The 23485-nt window shown below is 36.5% G+C and overlaps 4 protein-coding genes and 1 pseudogene across 5 annotated transcripts; 3 read left to right on the forward strand and 2 right to left on the reverse strand.

Annotated features, from left to right (window-relative positions):
* The first annotated feature begins 182 nt into the window (after positions 1-182).
* LOC109127616 (disease resistance protein TAO1-like) lies at positions 183-2916 on the forward strand (annotated as a pseudogene). Its single transcript, XR_002034164.2, has 2 exons — positions 183-848; positions 1749-2916. The product of XR_002034164.2 is annotated as a disease resistance protein TAO1-like (transcript).
* Positions 2917-11153: 8237 nt separating this feature from the next.
* On the forward strand, positions 11154-11285 carry LOC147933815 (uncharacterized). The gene has a single exon (XM_087472340.1). It carries the CDS (start codon positions 11154-11156, stop codon positions 11283-11285), a length of 132 nt encoding a protein of 43 aa, XP_087328466.1.
* A 5677-nt stretch (positions 11286-16962) lies between these two features.
* LOC147933816 (uncharacterized) lies at positions 16963-18204 on the forward strand. The gene is made up of 3 exons (XM_087473433.1): positions 16963-17216; positions 17388-17609; positions 17714-18204. The coding sequence occupies exons 1-3, from the start codon at positions 17159-17161 to the stop codon at positions 17875-17877; spliced, it is 444 nt and encodes a 147-aa protein (XP_087329559.1). The 5' UTR covers positions 16963-17158; the 3' UTR covers positions 17878-18204.
* Positions 18205-19153: 949 nt separating this feature from the next.
* On the reverse strand, positions 19154-20231 carry LOC104722846 (uncharacterized). Its single transcript, XM_010441094.3, has 3 exons — positions 20106-20231; positions 19690-19911; positions 19154-19621 (listed from the first exon to the last, which is right to left on the reverse strand). The coding sequence occupies exons 1-3, from the start codon at positions 20137-20139 to the stop codon at positions 19281-19283; spliced, it is 597 nt and encodes a 198-aa protein (XP_010439396.2). The 5' UTR covers positions 20140-20231; the 3' UTR covers positions 19154-19280.
* A 242-nt stretch (positions 20232-20473) lies between these two features.
* LOC104722847 (calcium-dependent protein kinase 15-like) lies at positions 20474-23257 on the reverse strand. Its single transcript, XM_010441096.3, has 8 exons — positions 22471-23257; positions 21939-22082; positions 21696-21848; positions 21478-21590; positions 21222-21389; positions 20991-21118; positions 20800-20899; positions 20474-20718 (listed from the first exon to the last, which is right to left on the reverse strand). Exons 1-8 carry the CDS (start codon positions 23255-23257, stop codon positions 20629-20631), a joined length of 1683 nt encoding a protein of 560 aa, XP_010439398.2. The 3' UTR covers positions 20474-20628.
* Positions 23258-23485: the final 228 nt, after the last annotated feature.

Raw genomic sequence — 23485 nt, forward strand, 5'->3', positions numbered from 1 at the left:
CAACTAGCGGATTTTTCACAATCTCACGATCATATAGAGGGTGGAGCCATATAATTTCAACTTCCGGACATTGACTGATAGTTACGGTGGTTTCTTTTCAATGACACAGCTTCTACGAAGCTCTCTTGCTAGGATCAACGGTCTCAGTCAATATATATAGTCAACGTCTTGTTTCACTATATTCAATTATATAAAAAGACTCTTTATTTCATTTTTTCTCCAACATGTATCTATAGAGAAAGCCTCTTGATCCTCTCTCCACCACACAAATGGATTCTCTAACTTTCCTTACCATTGTTGTAGCTGCAATAGGCTTCTTCGTGATTTTCAGAAGTTTTAGATCCGAAGAAGAAATAAAAGAAATGGATTCTTCTTCGTTATCACCTCCATCTTATTTGTCTCACAAGTGGATACACGACGTCTTTCCAAGCTTCCGCGGGGAGGATGTGCGTCAAGACTTTCTCAGCCATATTCAGAAGGAGTTCCAAAGAAAGGGAATCACACCATTCATGGATAATAAGATCAAAGAGAGGAGAATCCATCGGTTCTGAACTCATACGTGCCATTAGAGGATCTAAGGTCGCCATCATCTTGCTCTCGAGGAACTATGCTTCGTCAAAGTGGTGTATTGAAGAATTGGTGGAGATTATGAAGTGTAGAGAAAGGTTAGGTCAAACTGTGATGGCTGTTTTTCATAAAGTAGATCCATCTGATGTAAAATGCTTGACGGGAGATTTCGGGAAGGCTTTCAGAAAAAGTTGTGCCGGTAAAAGTAAGGAGGACATTGAAAGATGAAGACAAGCTTTAGCAAAAGTGGCCACAATTGCGGGTTACCATTCAAGCAACTGGTTGGTCTTTCTAATTCTACTTGTTTTTTTTTTTTGTTTTAAATGGTGAGAGACTATAATGTGTTTTTGGTTTTGAATTTTGATAAACTCACTAATCCTCCAGTCAAGATTCTGTTAGCTTAGTAGAAATATGTAAAGTTATTTCTCTTCGGTTGTTATCAAAAATCTTGAAACGAAAGTCCAACAACCCAAAAAACTAAAACAAATCTCTACAAAAATCACTCTTCTATCAAGGTCGTAATTGGGGATTTTACTCATTTTACCATTTTCTTTAAAAATATCATTTTACCAATATTTAAGATTGCCAAATTTTCGTACTTGTCCTTCGAACCAAATTTGTTCCTCAAACCTAACACTTAAAACTTGCTGAAAAATAATTTGTTTGTTAATCAAATGTATTAGTACACTTGTCTAGTAAACTATAATTTTGTGTTTAGTTAGAAGTGAGTCAATTGACCAATTTACTCACCAATTTAAGTACAAGTTTTGATATAAAAAAACTTGTAATAGACAAGTTTTGATACACCAAAACATATATGTATATATATGGACAAAAAAAAGTTAAGTACCATTTTATAGAAGTACTCGATATACAAGGAAAAAATGAAATGGACGTTTCTTTATCAATATTAGGCTCATCAAAATGTAATACATAAAGTAAATACTTAAAATATCACTAAAACAATTAGTTTCAAAAATAAAAATATACCCCAAATTTGTAGTAAACGTTTTTTAAGTTTTAGGATTTGATTGTTGTTCTGAAATATGTTTTTTTTTGAAAAAAAAATACATAATATTTGTAAGTTTTATCCAATATTGAGCTAGAAAACCAAATAATTTGAATGCGTATGTAATCTGTCATGACTATTTATCGGATGTATTTATCTTTCCTCTTGTAAGGGACAATGAAGCATCCATGATTGAAAGAATCACAACTGATGTTTCAAATGAGTTGATTAGTTCTGCCCCATCAAGCGACGGTTTGGTTGGAATGAGAGCTCATATGGAAAAGATTGAGCCATTTTTAGGCTTAGATCCGATAAAGTAAGGATGATAGGGATCTGGGGTCCCTCTGGAATTGGCAAGAGCACCATTGCTAGATTTCTATTTGAAGAGTACTCTCATGAGTTCCAGCTTAGTGTTTTCATGGAGAACATCAAAAGACGGTATCCAAGACTTTGTCATGATGAGTACAGTACAGAACTACAGTTTTAAAAAGAGTTTTTGTCTCAAATAATAAACCAAGATGATATTAAGATTCATCATTTAGGAGTTGCAAAAGACAGATTAAAGTACAAGAGAGTGCTTATTATTCTTGATGATGTGGATCAGTGGGTGCAACTAGTTGCAATGGCAAAAGAAAATGGGTGATTTGGTCCTGGAAGTCGGATTTTAATCACAACGCAAGATAAAAGGCTTTTGAATGCACATGGAAGTAACCATATATACGAGGTGGGGATTCCATCTGATGATGAGGCTCTCGAAATCTTCTGCATGTACGCTTTTGGTCAAAAGTCTCCATTTGATGGTTTTGAGAATCTTGCTCTGGAAGTTACAAAACTTTCTGGTAAGATTCCTTTGGGACTAAAGGTTATGGGAGCTTATTTTAGAGGAATGTCGAAGCATGAGTGGAAAAAAGAACTACCAAGGTTACGGAATAGCCTTGACGGAGAAATTGAAAGCATTTTGAAGTTTAGTTACGATGCATTACGTGAAGAAGACAAAGATGTTTATCTTTGTATAGCATGGTTTATCAACAATGGATGGATTGAGAAAGTGGAAGAGCATCTCCCAAAGAATTTTGTTGATGTGAGCCAAGGTCTTCACATCTTAGCTGAGAAATCTCTCATATCTATTAGTTGGGGATATATATGGATGCATGATTTGCTAGCACATTTTGGTAGAAATATTGTTCGTAAAAATCCATTCATGAACTTGGGCAATGTCAACATTTGGTTGATGCTGGAGAGACTTGCCAAGTATTGAAGAATGATACAGCAGTAAGTTTTTACATTAATCAGTCGTCGAGTGTTCCCTTACAAAATTTAATAAAAACAAATTTTACTTATGTATCTTATGCATTTTCTTGGTTAAAAAGTTTTATATTGAAATTGAAGAAGAAATAATAAAAAAATGATACAAATGCCAAGATGCAGTTTTGTATTACCTAACCTAATTATATATGGTCTTGATCCTTGTTAAATGCAAGAGAAAATCAAACCAGAACTCGTGGAAATGGATTTTCGTGGGGATGTGACAATCCAGGGGCTTACTTTAATAAGTAATCAGGCCAAATTTTTTTGATTATAATTTCACGTTGAATTGATATGCACATAAATATGTTGAAACAATGAATAAGTTGTTCAACATGCATAATATATATATATATATATATATATATATATATATTGCACTGTTTATGGGTGATATCGATCTATTTTACTGATCTCACCAAATATTTGTTTTCATAGTAAATGACATAAATATGAAATGACGAATCATTCCAAAAATATATAAAAGTTCAAAATAAAAGAAACGGGCCATATTCTACAAGTTTGAGCTGATAGAATGTCATGGATCATCTAGGATCCTCAAAACTCTATGATTATCCAAGGATCATCTTCAAGAACCTTTGTTCCCTCAGCTCTAGTGGCGGAGGCACTTCCTATGAAAGCTGTGATTAGTGCAGCCATAGCCTCGGGTGTATCAAGGGTGCCATGCTCCTCAGGTTGTCAAGAACCTGTTCTTTTTCTTCAATCCGACGGTCATGTAAATGAGCGAGATGATATTTTAGCATATATTTCGTTGCTTGAAATTTATACTTTTTCTTGAGAATCATAGAGTTTTGAGGATCCTTGACGATCCATGACATTTTAAATCTTGAACATCACAAGACAACTAAAATTCGTGTTCCTAAATCTTAACAGTAACTAAAAAAAAAATTACCGTTTGGCCAGTCAAACTAAAACAGTATATGATAATTCACTAATTCAACCATATTTTTTTTTGTCTTTACTTTTATAGCTAGAAAGATTGTATAGCCATTATTTCTTAAAATAACAAATGCAATTCCAAAACCCTTATTATGGGAAGCCAAAAGTTAATACTTGGTCGGGGAACCCATAAGTATATGCCTTTGAATGTCTTGGATGATCATTCGATCTGCCACTTCCTTTGTTGGCTCGAAGTGCTCAGTGTAGAATAGACGAGACGTTATGGTAGTAAAAATACTCATTCTTCATCCTTAACCAATAAATAATTATTTCAACGAAAAATTCATTCTTCCTCTTTTACCAAATAACTGATTTATGCTCTATTATTTTTGTTCATTTTTTGATTTATGCTTATGTTTTGCTTATCATTTGATCAGGTTATTCTTTGATTTTGTTTATTTTTTTCAACTTTTCTTGTATATTGTACATGTGTAGTAAATAATAGTGCATCATTTAAATGTATTAAAAACAAATAAAATTGAACAAAATATAACATAAATCTAACAAAATTTATAATCACATTCTTAACATGAGTTTTAAACCCATGCAAAAACATAAACAAAACAAATAAAATATTTAGAATTTGTGATATGGATGATGATGTGAGAATGATTTTTTTTTTTTGAACAACCAACTACTTTCATTTAATTAAGTGGGCTCATTACAACCCAACATGGCCTTTTTTGCTAGAGTATCAGCATCGATATTTCGGTCTCTTGGAATAAAATTAAACGAGCATAGAACAAAAGAGGTTGAAAGGTTCAGGATATCAAGAAGAATCCCGTGAGGTTCCTTGGATTGGATCTTCGAATTGAGGGCTTTGACTAGCGTCTGCGAGTCTGAAGCTACATGGAGATGGGTGAAACCCGATTCAAAGGCAACTCTAATTGCCGTGAGAGTTGCTATTGCTTCGGCCATCGGGGGGGGGGGAATCAACAAAGTCGGAGGATGAGGATCCATAGAGCAACGTTGTTCCGGATTGATCTTTGAAGATCCAGCCGAAAACCCGCGTTTTTGTTCGCTGTCCACGCCGCATCCGTGTGACACCGTATTGTAGAGGGGGGGGGGGTAGCGGTGGTTGCAGATCGACCAAGCTTGGCCTCTTGGTTTGAATTTCCTTGATTTGTGTCTGTTGCCATTCTTTAGCTCTGGTGATTGCTAACAAGAGGATCTCCTCTGCTTGGATTTGCTCTTTGCGAAAAATGAGGCGATTGCGGGCTGACCAGATAGACCAGAGGATCCACGGAAAAAGGGGCCACTACCAAGTTTGGAGGGTGGGAGGTTAATCATACGGGATCCTACAGCGATGCCTGATTTAACATTACAGATGAGTTCGGGGCGGATGGGGTCATTTAAAGGGGGTGGAGGACCAAATCTTGGAAACAAACGGGCAATGGAAGAAGAGGTGGAGAACAGTTTCCGATTCACCATAGTGAGGGCAATTTGCCTCTTCTCTGATATGTCGGTAGAGGAGGTTTTCACCCACTGGTAAGGCGTTCTGGGCTGCTTTCCATAGAAGAAGTCTTACTTTGGGGGAGCAGTTAGTGGACTAAATGTTAGTTTTCCAATCAAAGGAAGTAGGTGGGTTTATCTGGGGAATATCAGCTCTTACTGCAGTCGTCACCTTGGGTCCATCTTGATCCTTTAGCAGCAAGTCTTCATAGTATCCCGACTTGGTGGAATAGTGACCATCATTTGAAGGTAACCACCCCCATCTATCTGAGCCATGTAGTCCACTTGGTCTTAGTTTAAGGATGTCGTCCTCATATTGGGGGAGGATCTGACGGATAAGTTCTCTGTTCCAGGTTGTCGAGTTTGGTAACAGGAGGTCCGAAACAGTGAGGTTCTGGGTGGCCTCAGTAGGCGGACCAAAGGGTGCAGTAGGTCGGGAGAGAGATAGCCATGGTGTTCTCCATACTTGTGTGGAAACTCCACTTCCTAACAGTCGTCCCAGATGAGGTTTGAGTAAATCTCTGCCAATACAGACGCTTAGCCAACCATGGGAAGCCGAAGAGGGGGGGGGGGGCAAAGTCCGTAAAGGAGGTGTTCCTGCAGTACTTCCCGAGTAGAACTCTCGCGAGCAAGCAATGTGGGTTTAACATGAGTCTCCAGCTTATCTTTGCCAGTAACGCATCATTGAAGGTTTGGATGTCCCTGAACCCCAAACCTCCATCTTTGAATGATTTTGCCAATTTTTTCCACGCGAGCCAACACATTTTTTTTTCCATCGTTAGAGTCCCACCAGAAACGAGTAAGTGCAGACTGGATACGTTTACACAAGGAGTTGGGGAGCTTGAAGCAAGACATTGTGTAAGAAGGTATAGCCGCCATGACAGATTTGAGGAGAGTTAGTTTCCCAGCGGAGGAGTGGAAGCGGGTTGACCAGCTCAGCGCCCGTTGTCTAATCCTATCAAAAATTTCACTGAAGAGATATTTTTTCTTTCGTCCAAACAACTCCGGTAGTCCCAGGTATTTACCCTGACCTCCCTCTTTTGATATGCCTAAAATTCTCTTGGCTTCCGATTTAGCTTCATTACACGTCTTTGAGGAAAATGTGATGGAGGACTTTGCTTGGTTTATCTGCTGACCAGATACCTCCTCATACTTGTGCAGGATGTCCTTTAAGGTCCGCCAATTCTGCCTATCTGAACGGCAGAAGAACATTGTGTCATCCGCGAATAAAAGGTGGTTTATGCGTGGACTTTGTTTTGACACTCACAGACCAACGAGTCATCCCTGAGCTTGAGCATTGTGGCAGAGTCCAGAAAGGACTTCACTACACAGAATGAAGATGTAGGGAGACAGCGGATCACCTTGGTGAATGCCCCGGTGTGGATTCACCAATCCTTTAGCTTGGCCATTGATAAGGTATGCATACGATACCGTAGTTATGCATTGCATGATCCAGGTAGTCCATTGATGGTGGAAGCCTAATCTGTCAAGAACAACTTTGATAAAGTCCCACTCTAAGCGATCATAAGACTTGCTCATGTCTGTCTTGACAGCCATAAAACATCTTAATTTAGCCTCTGATGTCTTTAAATAGTGAAGAGCTTCATGTGTAATGAGGACGTTATCTGATATAGCTCGATTGGGGACAAAAGCTGACTGGTTTTCTGATATGCAGCTTGCTAGGATTGGTTGGAGACGGTGAGATAGAAGCTTCGCAATGATCTTGTAGTAGACTGAACAGAGGACAATGAGTCGATAATCCGAGACTTTTGTAAGACTGAGGATCTTTGGGATGAGCCTAACATGGGTGTGGTTTATGTTCTAAGGGAGGGAACCAGATATAAAGAAAGCTTGGACTTCTGCAATCACCTTATCAGCCATTATCTCCCAGTTACTTTGAAAGAAGCAGGCTGAAAATCCATCAGGCCCCGGTGCTTTGTCCGGGTGGATAGAGAAGCAAGCTTGCCTGATCTCTTCAGCAGAAGGCATTTTGATCAGCTGATCATTCATCCCCGGTGTAACTTGTGGGGTCAGGGCTTCATGCACAGTGGGGAAGAATTCTTCTTCCTTTTGGTATGCCTGGAGTAAGAGATGGTTGAGAGAGTTAATCTCGGCTTGCCTACAGGTAGAGTCACTCATTGCTTCCTCTAGTTGCTCTCTTAGGTCTAGAATAAGGGCTTGACTGTTAGCATGATGTTGTTTTGACCATGTTATTATAGGAAGGCGGCAGAGACCGAGCCTTTTGTCTACATTTGCATTCGGGAAAGCATTCCAGGTTTCGGTTATCAAAGTTTTGACCTCCTCGTTACTTTTTAGTCGTCTGTCATAGCGAAACAGCCCTCTTCTTTTCTTTTTAACAGGATCACAGGAGGTTACCACCGGTCTGTGGTCCGAGCATTCAAACCTGAGATACTCACATCGACCTGACGGGTAAGCTAAAGTCCAGGAGCTATTTGCCATAACCCTATCCAGGCGACACTTGACATAATGTGTGTGTCTCTTTCCTCTCCAGGATAGGCAATTGCCCGAGTGTTTTAGATCATAGAGATCACAGCCCGACATAAAGGATCTGAAATCAGAAAAGGATCCCCCGACTTCTCATCCCTATGTAAGATATCATTAAAGTCACCCATGAGTAGCCATGGCTCCTCCCTATCCTTTGCTTGAGCACTTAAGGCATTCCAGATCTCTGACCTCTTAGTTCTATCCGGTTCTCCGTAGACAAAAGTAGTTAGGAAAACTTTTCCTTTAGCTTTAATCTTGGCATTAATGAAATTCGGGGAGTAATCAAGTATCTCTACCTCCAGGTTGTCTTTCCATAGGAGTGTTAAACCCCCAGAAGTTGGAGATAGAGGGGGAACTAGGAAGCTTTTTGGAAACTCCAAACCTTGTAATTTGTTCAGGATAACATCGATAGGGTTTTTTGTTTCCATTAGGAAGATAAGGTCAGGGCATATTCTCTTTAATATTTTCTTTATCCTTCTAACTGTCATGGGGTTCCCCAGCCCACAACAGTTCCAACTAACCATTCTTAAGGAAGAAGGGGTGGTGGATTCTGAAAATCCACTCCCTTCCTCTTTTTTGAGGCAGGTATCAGGTTGATAGCGGGTGAGCCCGTAGAGGAGGCTTTTCTGCTGGTGCCAACAGGATCAGATGGTTCCTCTCTAGAGATAGTGAGTGGAGGAGAAGCTGATTTGGCAGTTTTGGTTATGCTAGAGCTACCTTTGGTTAGTGTAGGGGCACCTTTCCCCGATGTTCCCTTCTTTGGAGAGCTTTTAGTAAGGTGGCGCTTTTGTGATTTAGCTCTTGGTAAAGTTAAACTTTGTTTGCTTCCCGTCTTGTGTAGTGGGGGGTCATCCTCTACCTCTCTTAGTGGTTTGCACCACATCAATGAGCGTAGTATAAGGTTCCTCGGTCCTTCCTTGTGGCTGATTGGATATAACTTCTTGAGAAGGTGGGGCCTCAGGGGTAGGAGTAGAGGCGTTCATGATTGCAGAGGTAAGAATTCCATTTGCAGTATCCTCCATAAGATTTCTTGTTTTTCCGTGAATGACTCGCATATTATGAGCCGCACTCTCTGTAGGATCGGCACACGCAGTATACTGGACAGTAACCTCCATCAAATCCTCCATGATTTGGTCTCTAGTTGGTATAGCAGCAGGAGCATTTCTTTCCAAGGTAGTCGTTAAGTTCTGTCTGCCCTCAGGCAGATTTATCGGGGAAAGAGGTTGAGAGGTAGCATCCTCCCTTTGGTGGCGTTCAAGTGGTGGCCTACGGGTTCGAGAGGAAATGTTGTTGCCATTTTGGTGTGGTAGGGACGAGTGGGATCTTTCTCTCCACTGTAAGTTTCTAAGTTTCTTGGTTGTAGGGCAGCGGGGGTTCGTTCCCTGGTAAGAGATTCACGGTATCTTGCTTTGTCCGTAGAGTGCCTGTGGGTGTCCCTAGATCTGGTGTGGTTGGGTCGGTGGTTTCTATTGTTTCCCTCTCCAAAGCTACGGTTAGATTCCAACTCCATATGCTCGTGGGTTCTCTTTTGAGGGACAGAGCTTCTCTGCGAGTTTATACTCCTTGCAGGGCTGTTAGGTCGCAGTCTTGGGGCCATAAAGTTATCTTCAGGGGTGTAATAGTTTCTCACCGTTCCATGGGAGATAGGGTTCGATGAGGCTTGGACCGGTTGAGGTTTGTCTTGTTGTTCCTCTGAGATATTCAGCCCATGACATGTCTTTTTATCATGAGTGATTCTGAGGCAATGTTTGCAGTAATTTTTCAGGTTTTTGTACTCCAAGTAAATTAGCATCTCTGACCCCGTTGAGAACTCCACCACTGATTCCATGAGGAGGGGTTGTAGACCATCAAGCATGACTTTGATGTTTACTGCATCTGGGGAGATATCCATCTCCAATACCTCTCCTAGTTCCTCACCTATTGTTTGGAGCATTGCTGGCTGCCAGAAGTGTTTAGGGAGGCCTTGTACTTCCACCCAGAACGGGAACTTTGAGGGGAAAGAGTCTGAGATCACGGGTTCCCACCGTTGCAAGATAACCATCCACTGGTCAAAATGGTACGACGTTTCTTCTAAAACTTTGAGTAGATCTTCCTCATAGTCAAAGCGGAGTTGAAAAACACCGCGACAAAGATCAGATCCTCTAGCTTTTCCTTTCAGGTTCCAACGGTTCTCTAGAAAAGGCAAGAGAGCCCAGATCCGTTGTCCCGCAGGGTTTGTTAGACGGCCAATAAGGGTAAGAGAGTTCTCTTCAATTAGAGCAGAATAGTCAAGTTCGGGTGCTTTTATACGTTTTCTTGGTGGTGGGGAATAACTTTGAGCTAACCCCTTACCTTTCTGATATGCAGGGATCCTGGAGGTCATGGTTTCTGGTTCTGATAGACTGGGAGCAGACACGGAGTATGCTGTTTGAGAGTGTTTGTAGCTGTGGTGGTTTAGAAAGCAGGAAAAAGGGGGTTTAAACGCTTTGTATTTGGACTGGTTTAAAAAAGTTTCGGTTTCTTGCTTCAACGGAGTTAATGCGAAGGAGTGGAAGCAGTAAATGCAGCTTAGATGATCAAAAATCAGGGTTAGAGTTTGATTGAGAGCTCAATCAGATCTCCAAATCTCGTTTGAAATTTGAAAAATTATGTTATGGACCAGCGGTTAAAGCTAGGGGTCATGTTTCATTGGTGGAAACATGGTGGTTGAGATCTGGGTAAAAGACTTCCTCAAGCTCCTCGGAGAGTGTGTCTGGTTATTTGTAGGATTTCAATGGATGAAAGTTACATTTCTAAAATAATTTAATTAGAGGAGTTAAAATTATAATTTATAGTGTGTTTGAATGAAAATGAATGGAAAAGTAGTCAATTCATAATTTATGTTAAATTCAGTTACAATTTAGTAGTAAAGTGTAGATTTAAAGTATAGATTAATGTATATTATTATATTTTTATTTCGTAAAAAAAAATGTATATATTTTTAAAAAAATTAAATGCTAAATGAATCAATAATGAGAGAGTAAAACTTTATAAAATCATATGAAATGCAATAAACTTTATATTCACTTTATTTTAAGCTATATTGCGAGGTTAAAGTTTAATCTCTCATATCTATTAGTTGGGGATATATATGGAAGCATGATTTGCTAGCACATTTTGGTAGAAAGATTGTTCGTAAACAATCCATTCATGAACCTGGGCAATGTCAACATATGGTTGATGCAAGTGTTGAAGAATGATACTTGCATCACTCGTCGAGTGTTTCCTTACAAAATTTGATAAAAACAAATTTTACTTATTTATCTTATGCATTTTCTTGGTTAAAAAGTTTTATATTGAAATTGAAAAAGAAATAAAAAATGATACAAATGCCAAGATGCAGTTTTGTAATATATACTTAATCCCTAATTATGGTCTCGATCCTTGTTTAATGCAAGAGAAAATCAAATCAGAACTCTTGGAAATGGATTTTCGTGGGGATGTGACGATCCAGGCTTACGGTATTTAATAAGAAATCAGGCCGAATCTTTTGATTATAATTTCACGTTGAATTGATATGTACATAAATATGTTGAAACAATGAATAAGTTGTTCAACATGCATAATATATATACTGCACTGTGTATGGGTGATATCGATCTGTTTTACTGATCTCACCAAATATTTGTTTTCGTAGTAAATGACATAAATATGAAATGACGAATACAAAAATATATAAAAATTCAAAATAAAAGAAATGGGCCATATTCTACAAGGTTTAGCTGATAGAATGTCATGGATCGTCAAGTATCCTCAAAACTCTATGATTCTCCAAGGATCATCTTCAAGACCCTTTGTTCCCTCAGCTCTAGTGGCGGAGGCACTTCCTATGAAAGCTGTGATTAGTGCAGCCATAGCCTCGGGTGTATCAAGGGTGCCATGCTCCTCCTGTTATCAAGAACCTGTTATTTTTCTTCAATCTGACGGTCATGCAAATGAGCGAGATGATATTTTTGCATATATCACTTTACTTGAAAGTAATATTTTTTTTCGATTTCCTTCTCATTTTATACCATGTTCAAAGAGCGTCAAGCAAATTCTTTGGCAAAGACTGCTCATCTTGTAACATTTTTGAGTTTCCCCTTTCTTATAAAGAAATTTGGTTACTTCTTCAACGATGGAAAACGGGTCAACCTGCTCGGGAAGACCAACCTAGATCATTTTTTTTTGGTCAAACAACCAACCTAGATCATAAGTTACTAAATTTAGGCCGGTTCATATTTTGGCTTAGTTCATGAGACTTGATGTGTTTTTTTTTTTTGGTCAACGAGACTTGATGTGTTTTTGCCAACGGAAATGAAGCCAAAGTTAAAACTTTGATCTCTTTGCAATTTCATATCCCGTATGTTCAATTGCATGTATGAACTCATTAATTTTTCAATGAAACTGTTCTCACTCTTGCTTATTTCTTCTTAGAGGTCTTAGTAGAAAATTGGTACAGCGGATTATTTCCAATCTATCATAATCATAAACAGTGGTGGATCCATCTATTAAATTTTTGTATGAATTCAAATTTGTTAACCGGTTTTGTTTGTTTTCCTCACAGGGCCATTTGGCGACACTTTCATTTTGAACAAAGTATCGGTTGGTCACAATACTTTCATTTTGAAACTTCCACTAATTCAACTCTCATCCATTAAGAATGCTAATTATTTATTCTTTCTTCTATTTTCTTTACGTGTATACAATTCGTTTTTATATTCTTCCCGTTTTTTTTTTTTAAATATGATCTTATAATCTCTTTCTTTTGTATAAAAGAAATGATTTTTCTCACAAATCTATGTAAAATTAATTAGATTTTATTGGTTTTAACAATTTAAATTAATATATAGATTATTTTTCATTGGTTGAATTCCTGAAAAATATATTAAATGATGTTTTGTTTAAAAATAAATAAAAATTAAACGATTTTTTTATTTGTATGCATAACTCTAAAAAATTATATATAAAAACGGAGAAAATATATAATAACTGCACCTAATTCATTAATATTCGATTTGCTACCACGACTGATGGGACATACAATAATTGTAGTCTTTGAATAATCTATTTAGTTTCAAAAAGTTAAAATGAATAATTACGATAACACATCATAATAATGATATAAGATTTGTCACGTAAACTAGCTTATAAAAACAGTAGCAAACTCACCAACTTAATGATATAAGATTTGTCACGTAAACTAGCTTATAAAAACAGTAGCAAACTCACCAACTTAACGAAATAAAATTTTGAACATCACAAGATAACTAAAATTCGTGTTCCTAAATCTTAACAATAACTCAAAAAAAACATCACCGTTTGGCCAGTCAAACTAAAACAGTAAATGATAATTCACTAATTCAACCATATTTTTTTTGTCTTTACTTTTATAACTAGAAAGATTGTATATTAGTTATTTCTTAAAATACCAAAAGCAACTCCAAAACTCTTATTGTCTGAAGCCAAAAGTAGATATTTGGACAGGGAACCCATAAGTAAGTAGCGTTGTATATCTTGGATTATCATTCGGTGTGCCACTTCCTTTGTTAGCTCGTAGTGCTCAGCAAAATCCCCTGGTTTATCCTCACACACATTACATTTGTGTTTGTATTTTACCGAATTTTGCATAACAAACCTCATTTTCTTAATTAACTAGCTTTCTATTTTCTTTAACAAAATTGAGATTTGTGTTTCCTGCTCCATACTTGCGGTTTGCCAGATCAAGGAATCACTGCAAAGAAATATTGATGTTATCTTATAAGGAATTAGTGTTTGAAGAAAAATATTGATGTTATCTTCTAAGTGTCACATTAATATGAGACTTGCACAATGTTGGCCCTTAGGATAAGTCACACAAGCGATTGTTTAAGGCCATTTTTGGATAAACAAATATTTAAAAAATTCTGGTGGTTGGTGGGTATATTTTGTACATTTTTATCATTTTAATGCAAAGAGTTCTTTAATTTTTATGTTTTTTATGTAGTAGTTCATCAGTAAACCTCAATTGAGTAATATGGTGTATATATCACATCTCATATTTTGCTACACAATTTATTTGACAGTAATTATCCTCTATTTAATAAAACGGAAGTACACGACTTCAAATTTGTAGACTATATAATTTTAATACTAGGTTACAAATAAGTTATAAAAAGATTGATATTAATTTGTTATAAGATATATGTTAGATGTAACCCGTCTAATTGTTCATTTTGGAAGATTAAATTTTCAATAGATTTTAGACAATTAATTTCAAAATATTCTTAATTCTCTTTTTACTAACACCAAAATATATCCTCAAGATTTAATTGGTACATCACGTTGTTTCCAAAAACAATAAACGGAATTTTCCGAATTAATTGTCCAAAAAAAAAAAACTGGTAAGCATAAAAAAGAATAAAATCTAAGCAAATAATAATAATTAATCGTGATTCCTAATATCTAAATCAAGATAATGATAAAATTCCTTTTATTTATATTATAATTTTTATATAAATTTTTTGTTAAATTTTATAATTTTATATAATATAATCAACTCTAAATAATTTATTTTAATTTTTTTTAATATACTGAAACTTGATATAAAAGTTAGAAACTATAAACACTCTAAATTGATTTGTTATAGCAATGTCAATAATATGTCAATATAATATGAAAGAATTTCAAGAAACCAAATATATGAAATCAGAAAGTATAACAATATATTAAATTACTCATTATAAAATAATTCCTTTTTTAAAATCCAAATTTATAAAATTATGTCTTATAATGACATTCACGTCATGATGTAGAATATATATTATTGTAATAAATTCACATATATACCCTAATACAACATATTAAAATTTTATTTTAATATATAAAATATACAAAATTTTGTATAAAATAAAATTTGACCAGTGTTATAACACGAGTAATTATCTAAAATCATTAACAATATAAAACTTACAAAATAGATGTCTTTTGTCAAGTCATCATATTTAGCATATGATTTTTCTTGCATAATGTTTTATCCAAAAAAACTTTTAAAAACAATCACATAAATTATATTTTATATAAAAATTACAATAAATAAAATGAATTTCAACTCGTGCTCTTAATCTAGTAGTATTTAGTATTACCGTATGCTTCTTAAAGTAGTTTCTTTAACAGAGGAAATCACATACCTTTTATATCACTAGCCTACTTTTGATTGTTTGTTCGCGGAGAACATCGGAAAAAAAAAAATCGAATTAATTCAATCTCAATATATGGACTATATAATAGATTTCTATTTGCTACACCATTTAATTGACCAACAAAATCTCCGAGAATATTTGTTTTTTTGGAATGATTGTCAAGTTAGAGTTGACTACATGTTGTTGATACAGAGATATAGGCAATTCCAGTTTAAGTTTAAAAAGGTGACAAGCAAATAATAATGAGGACTATTTTATATTTATATTTAAATTTCCGATTTATTTTATTGTTTTGCCTCTTACATCCAACATAAAAAAATCAAGACCATTAATCTGAAACCGACCCACTATTTATATTATTTAGAATGGCACGTAAATAATTTCTGGCCGTGTGCTACTGCCTACGGCTCAGGGCCGGTTCTAGTGATAGAAGTACAGCTTGAGGAAAAGTTGTGTGTTTCGCGATGGTAGAATTGATACGAAGATAATAAGAAGATAAAAGAAATATAATCGGTGAGGATCGATTAGGATTAGAGAGTGTTGGGAGTGAGTGAGGTTCGGGGAGCTTTTTTAATCGTTCTCCGTTTTGTGGAAACCTCACAGGTCGTAAAACGCTTGTCAAATGGGTCATTGAGGACGAACAAGTCCCTACGATTGAAGAGTTTTGGTCGACATATGAGAAAATCGAACCATTTCTCACCATGGAGGAGGGTATTCCTGGGTCAACGGACCACGAGGATTCCATCCTTAATTCGAATAAGGAACTGTCAAAAGCAAATTGGGATGCTTAATTATTGCGATGGCCACATCGATATCTATAGGGATCCAGGAGGTGAATACTTCTACTTACAACCCTCTTTTTCCCTTTATATATGTATATCACCGTTGGTGTATAGTATACACTGTATACTATTCCAGGTGGTGAAGATGAAAGATTTGTCAGGATGGTACTAAAAATTCTTATGGTAGCATTGGGACCCGATGAATATAATTTTCTGATACTCGCAACAAACAAAGACAACTTTGGACAAGGCATCAAGTTCTTCAGTGTATGTGACTCTTTAAGAGAGATGGGTATCTATATTGCTGTAGCACATCCTGATTATTTCAAAAACTTTGATATCAACCAATACTGAAGAAGCTAGAAGCTCACGAAAGGAATCCCCGGTCTTTGGAACCTCTATTTGGTGTTTCCCTGACGACTAAATGTTAGTTTCAATACTTTTATATATGATCGGAGTCTAATATATTAAACAATCTTTTGCTTTTATAATGTGAATGTGTACGGAAGACTATTCTTGAATCAAAAGCGTATGTCATTATAACCTTTGTTCACCATCATGATTTTGCATCATATAATTATACTTGCCATCTTCTCCTTGTGTCTTGGAATTTTCTATCCTTAACACACCTGTATTAATTGTTTTACTCATTGCATTCGACAAAGTTGATGATACTCGATTTTTTTTTTTTTTTGATAAGCATGTGAATTTCATTAAATGAATGCTTATAGAAAATACAACACGAATCCGAGTGAACGTTCCTTGCCAAAAAAAAGAAACTCAAGGAAGGATCAAAAACAACAAAAGGGTAGGAGGTTTCGCCTAGCCGTATTTTAACCAAACCTGTAAAAGGTTCCTAAAGTTCTTCCGATTTTGCTTAGCCAAAAGAGAATCTCTAATTAAGCGGTCCAGCCCTTTGAATAAGGTCAAGACGTTGGTAGAAGTGTTGTTGTGGAGCCTGTTGTTCCTTTCCAGCCAGATGGTGCAGAGAGTGGCTTGAGCTACCCTAGAATGATACTCGATTTTTGGGGATGAGCATGTGGAATGGCACCATTAATTAATTGTTTATCATATTGGAACACACAAAAATACCAAGTTTCAACTCATCAAATCCAAACCCTTAAATATCTTCAGACTACATATGATGCATGGTAAGCAACTAAAATAACTATAATCATAATACAAAAACATCAGCAATATTTTTAGTCTCCCTTGAGAGAGAAAAAAAAAAAAAAAAAAACAAAAAAAACAAAAAAGGAAAGAAAATATCACCTTCGGATAGCGGTTTTGATTATAAACCCTAAATTGCTAAGGTCTCTCGCTCTCTCATCGAAACCAAACCAACACGTCCGCGGCGTCTTTTATACTCTGGATAACTCCTCTGTCGTCGAAACGAAACCATGTCCCTGATCACCGGTGAAAGATTATTCCCCGTGCCCACCACCAGAGCAGCCCAGTGTAAGTAGTATCCCTTGCTCGAAGTCGATCTGGATTAGATTTCATCTCTGTCAATATTCTGTCATAGTTTAATTTTAATGGATCTGTTTTCTATTATATTTACGATTTTTCTGATGTTTCGTAATAGTGTTTTTTTATTAATGGTTCTCCGTTTTGTGAAATCTCTCACAGTTCGTCAAACAGTTGTCATGTGGGTCATAAAGGACGAAGAAATCCCTACGGTTGACGAATTTTGGTCGACATATGAGAAAATCAAACCATGTCTCCGGGAGGAGGGTATTCGTGGGATACCGAATTTCGAGGTTCACATCGTTGATCCGAATAAGGAACCGTCAGAAGCAGATTTGGATCCTTATTTCCATACTCCCATCCTAATCAATAGTGATCTTGGAGGTGAATTCTTCTACTTACAACCCTCTTTTTCCCTTTATATAATGTATATGTATATCTCTCCGTTGGTGTATCATATCTCCGTTGATTGGTGTATACTATTCCAGATAATGAAGATGATAGATTTGACAGGATGGTACTAAACGTTCTTCTGTTAGCATTGGGACCCGATCCATATAATTTTGTGATAATCTCAAAAGACAAAGACTTTGTACTAAACAAAGACTTTAAACAAGGCACCAACTTCTCCAGTGTATGTGGTTCTTTATGAGAGATGGGTGTCCAGATTGCTGTAGCACATCCTGATCATTTCAAAGACTTTGACAGAAGAATCTCACAGACGGAAGTCCCGCCCTTTTGAATCTCTGTTATGCGCACCAAAGCCGAAGAAACTCACAAACGGAAGTCCCGCTCTTTTGAATCCCTGTTAAGTGAGTGACGACGACTAATGTTAAATTTCAGTACTTTTTTTTATGATCGGTTTATATTAAACAATCTTTTGTGTACGCAAAGACTATTCTTGAATCAAAAACGTATGTCGTCATATCGTATGTATTCACCACTGTGATTTCATCATATATATTAATATTTCCCACCTTCTCCTTGTGTCTATCCTTGCCTCTAACTAAAGGGATCAAATATGGTGGTGACCATGTGGAATACCACAACCATTAACTAAACAGTGAGACGGTGTAACATATGATTGTTCATGGAAGATTGTTCTAATATGTTCACGTCAGCAACTCTTTAATTTAAGTCTCTCTATCAACCAATGTTGGCTATCTAATTAAATTTTTAGTCTCTCTATCAATCACAAGGTCTTTGGCACTCTCAGATATAGAAGGCCATGGCTGCCTCTGAAAAATCAATTTCTCCCTCTATAATCTCATCGAGTGTCCCCTTTTCAGTTTTTCTACAAATGTAACACAACAACAACAAATCACATAGTTTAGTGGATAAACAAATCAAAGACTTTGTCTGCTTTTATTACCAGCCCAAAAAGGAGGTACACCACAAAGCAAGATGTATAGAATAATCTCTGCACTTCAAATACTTCAGGAGCAACATAGTAAGCATTTCCTACTATGTATATATCCTTGTATACTTTCCCTGCAATTTTTTTGTTTTAAGTTTTATAAATCAAGCATATGAACACAAGAATCAACTAAGCAAAATAGCATAACTTGACAAGTTCTATAACACTCCTTCATATTTGCAGTGTGGCAGCAAAACACTTGCACGCATTCCCAAGTTCACACAAAACTAGCAAAACCTCTGTTTTCAAGCTTACCACTAATTTACTTACATCACAAAAATCTATCTAATAACACCCAGCAGCTGCTCTCTCAGAATAATGTCCCAAGCGTATGTGTTCCCCGTAGAAATCTCCTCTTAGAGTTTTGAGTGTCAAATCTGTTCTTGCCTAAATAGTGTTAGGTACGGATTCAAGTTTTAATCAGAAAAAAGTCAAGAATCAAATAATAGCTATGGTAGTTCAAAAACCAATTCTCCGTAAGATAATTTCCAATAAGTAACACAAACGAAAAAAAAAAACGGAGCTCAACCTCCTGAGTTTCTGACACAAATATTATTCATCAACACAACCAAATCCAAAAAATCCAAACACTTAAAATGTCTTCAGAATACATATGGTACCAAATTAACCAACTACAATCATAAAACATCATATTTTGGTCTTCCTTGAGACTGTGGTAGGTGGGAATCAGCAGGAAGCTCTGCTTTCCTCTTGTTGTTATTGGGAAGAAGGGTTTCATCATGGAATAGGTTAGCCAAAAACTGGGCAGCTAAATTCACATTACGAGGTAACCAATGTGGTTCAGCATCGGATAACCTAACACCATATTTCCTATGATTCAAAGCCCGAAACTTTAGAAGCACGTTTGAATCATCCATGTTTTTTGAGAGTACAAACAAATTTGATGGTGGAGGATTTCGCAGTGCGCAGAGATACATGTCTATTATCATGGAATAAATTCCCGAATATTTACTACCCCCTGAAAAGTATATCAACGGAGATGTCGATTAGGGATATATATATGCGAGAAAAAAAAAAGAATATTACCTTCGCGTAAGATACTGGTTTTGATTCCGGCTTCAGAAAATTTACGTAGCAACTCATCATCCGAGAACGTATTCTTACTACCGTAAGACTGGATTGACACAGGCCCACAAAAATCCATAACTTCGAGTTGTGATTCGATTATCTCTTTCATTGAAAGAGTATAGAGACCATTAGGGATAGGGACCCAATCGTCCACGTTCCAAAAGACGTATGTGTTAGCCTCTGCGAACGTACAACGAGTAAACAAATTACGATTACGAGACGGGGGAAAAAAAAAAAAAAAAAAAAAGCAGATCGCGCACAAGATAAGTTAGTGTTTACCAATGACAGATCGATCAGACGAAAGCGCTAATCCAGATCATAGACCAACAATATCGACTAAGAGAGAGACAGAGAGATAGATAGAGAGATCTTACCACTGAATCCGATGAATCCTCTGAATTGAGACATGGTTTCGTAAAAAAAATGCGGATGAGAATTTAGGGTTAACAAACTGTGCGCTGCGTTTGTCTCTATGACTCACCGGACGTTAAATATTGTGTGCGAGAGTACTACCATATAAGTTTATTTTATACTACTTAATATCTTACATACATTAATTTATTTAGTAATTTACTAATTTTCATAAATATACTTAATTAGTTTCTTTAGTAAAATTTAAAAAAGTTTTCTTTAGTAAAATTTAAAAAAGTTTTCTTTAGTTTTTGTTCCTGCGTGGGCACTTCACCATCCATTACTGCAAACTGATATCTATCCCAGAATTGACATACATTATAGATGTAGATGTTAAGATGTAGTTGGATTTGAGAAATAACATTGAAGAAATCAACTGTTTTTTTTTTTTTTTTCCATAACATTATAGATGTAAGTTCACGTAGGGGAACTCTTTTGCACGTAAAAAATGTTGGCTATCTAAATAATTTTTAATTTCTCTATCAATCAATGGATTGGAAGAAGTTTCCCTTGTTGCGGCTGTGTGGTACCACTTCTCATCATCGCGCAAAACTCTTCATAATTTATTCTTCCATCCTACACAAGAGAGACCCATCATTAATCGCAATCTTGGTTCATAACTTCTTTGTTGCTATGTAGAGGGAAAACAAAACTTACATTATCTGTATCGACTTCTGCTATGACTTCTTTGATGCTAGCTTCATCTCCCATACCATACTCTTTCATGGCTGACTCTAACTCATCCATTGTGATAAACCTGTGTTAGGCAAAATCCACAATTATATTGGTGTCTTTAAATAGCTCTCAAGTTTATATTTACTCTGTTCTTGAAGGGACCAAAAACTTACCCACTGTTGTCTTTGTCGAAGTATTGGAAGGCTTTGAATACGTGTTCATCTCGATCAAATCTGTATCTATGCATCGTCGCTGAGATGAACTCGATGTAGTCGATTGTTCCATTACCATCTACATCAGCCTGAAACATATATGTATATAAAAAAAGCTAGTCAGGTTCCATCTTTTTTTTAAGAAGAATATGAAAACATTAGAAGCAAGGCAAAGAGGATGGTAATACTTACGGCTTCCATGAGTTGCTTAACTTCTGCTTCAGTGAGTTTAGAGCCAAGTCTAGCCAGCCCGGTTTTCAATTCTTCGTAAGTGATTGTGCCGCTTTTGTCTGTATCCATATTGGCAAACATGGTTTTAAGACCTTTTATTTCCTCTTCCGAGAGACTCTCTGCAATAACCTACAAAACAAAATAAGGTGCACAACCCAATGATTAAGCAAAACAAAAGAGAATGTGTAACTTGCAGAAGAAGCGTTTGTAGTTTTACTTTAAGAGCTAGCTTCTTAAGCTTGTTCATTGCTCGGAATTGCTTCATCCGAGATAACACAGCACTATCAATAGGCTTGTCCGGTGCTTCTCCTCCTCTTATCCAAGGATGTTCTAAAAATAATTAAAGCACCACAAGGATCACTCCAGATTAGTCAAGCATTCCGAAGTAGGTTGGCTACAAAACAATAGTTACAGAGAGATTTAATGGGAGTTTACCAAGAGCTTGTGCCGCTGAGATTCGCTTTTTAGGGTCTTTAGTAAGCAACTTCCTCACAAGGTCTTTAGCACTCTCAGATATAGAAGGCCATGGTTGACTCTTAAAATCAATTTCTCCCTTTAGAACCTCATCAAATATCCCCTTCTCATTTTCTACAAATGTAACACAACAATAGAAAACATATAAATCACATAGTTATTAAGTGGATAAACAAATAAAAGACTGTGTTCTACTTTTATTACCAGCCCAAAAAGGAGGTACACCACAAAGCAAGATGTATAGAATAATCCCTGCACTCCAAATATCAATTTCCTTTCCATAGCTTCTTCTTAATACCTCAGGAGCAACATAGTAGGCACTTCCTACTATATCTCTGTAAACTTTCCCTGCATTTTTTTGTTTGTTTTCAGTTCATAAATCAGCACACATCAAGCATATGAACACAAGAATCAACTATGAAAAATAGCGTACTTCACAATAAGATAATGAAAAAAACCAACACACAATTAGTTCTATCATACTACATATTTGTACAGTGTGTCAGCAAAACACTTGCATGCATTCCCAAGTTCACACAAAACTAGCTAAACCTCTGTTTTCAAGCTTACCACTAATACTATTCACCAAAACATCACTAAATGAAATAAGATTCTTAATATACAGACCATTCCTGACAAAACCTATATCCATAACATATCTCCAACATTTATCAGAATCTTATGAAATCTAAAGCATTTGCATATATATAACTATAAAGGAGAAGAAGAGACTCACCTTCTTCAATGAACACAGACAATCCAAAATCAGTAGCTTTGAGCATAGCATTCTCATCAGTACTAGCCAGCAAGAAGTTCTCAGGCTTGAGATCACGATGAATCACTCCCATAAAATGGCAAATGTGAACAACATTCAAAATCGATCTAATAACACCAGCAGCTGCTCTCTCAGAGTAATGTCCCTGTGCTATAATCCTATCAAACAGTTCATTACCACCACACAACTCCATCACCAGATGTATCGATTGTCTATCTTCGTAAGCACCTCTGATCTCAACTATGTTCTCTTGTCCAGACAAATGCTGCATTATCTGAATCTCTCTCTTCACGTCATCTCTGTCCTGCTTTCTCATTAGTTTCCTCTTGAGTATTGATTTGCAAGCGTATACGTTCCCCGTTGAAATCTCTTTGCAGCTGTAGGTTATACCGAATTGGCCTCGACCTAATTCGTGATCTAACGTGTAATGTTTCCTGATTTCTTCAAAGGGTTTGCCTAGAATTGTCTCTGTTTCTCTAAAGACGATTGGTTTCAATGGTGTTGTTCGAACCTGCTTCTCTTCGATCACCTTAACAATGGGTTTTGCTTCTTCTTCTTGTTGTTTTTGTTGTTGATTACGATGATTTGGTTGGGTTGTTGTCGGAATTTGATGAGATGGAGGTTTCTGAGGCTCGGAGACGTTACGAGAGACATAGCTTTGGGATTGATGTGTCGTAATTGAGCTTTGGACGCTGCCATTGATGAGATCACTCTCTGTGTTCCGGTGTTTGCTGCTAAAGCAACCCATTTTTAGGTTTTTTTGTGTGTGTGGAGAATTTCTTGTGTTCTAGGTTAGAGAAGAAGCAATTTTGCTCGATTTTTCACAATGTCTTTTTTATCTTTTTTTAATTACCATTCTTAGTGAATGTGAAGATTTTTATTTTCCATCTATGTTTTATTGACATTAACGGTTTTTTTTTTCCACGGAAATATTCCATTTTCAGCTATCTTGATTATTGTAATCTCTAAGCCATTA

Source organism: Camelina sativa, chromosome 11, assembly GCF_030686135.1.
Source record: "Camelina sativa cultivar CO46 ecotype springtype chromosome 11, ASM3068613v1".
Taxonomy (NCBI): Eukaryota; Viridiplantae; Streptophyta; class Magnoliopsida; order Brassicales; family Brassicaceae; genus Camelina; species Camelina sativa.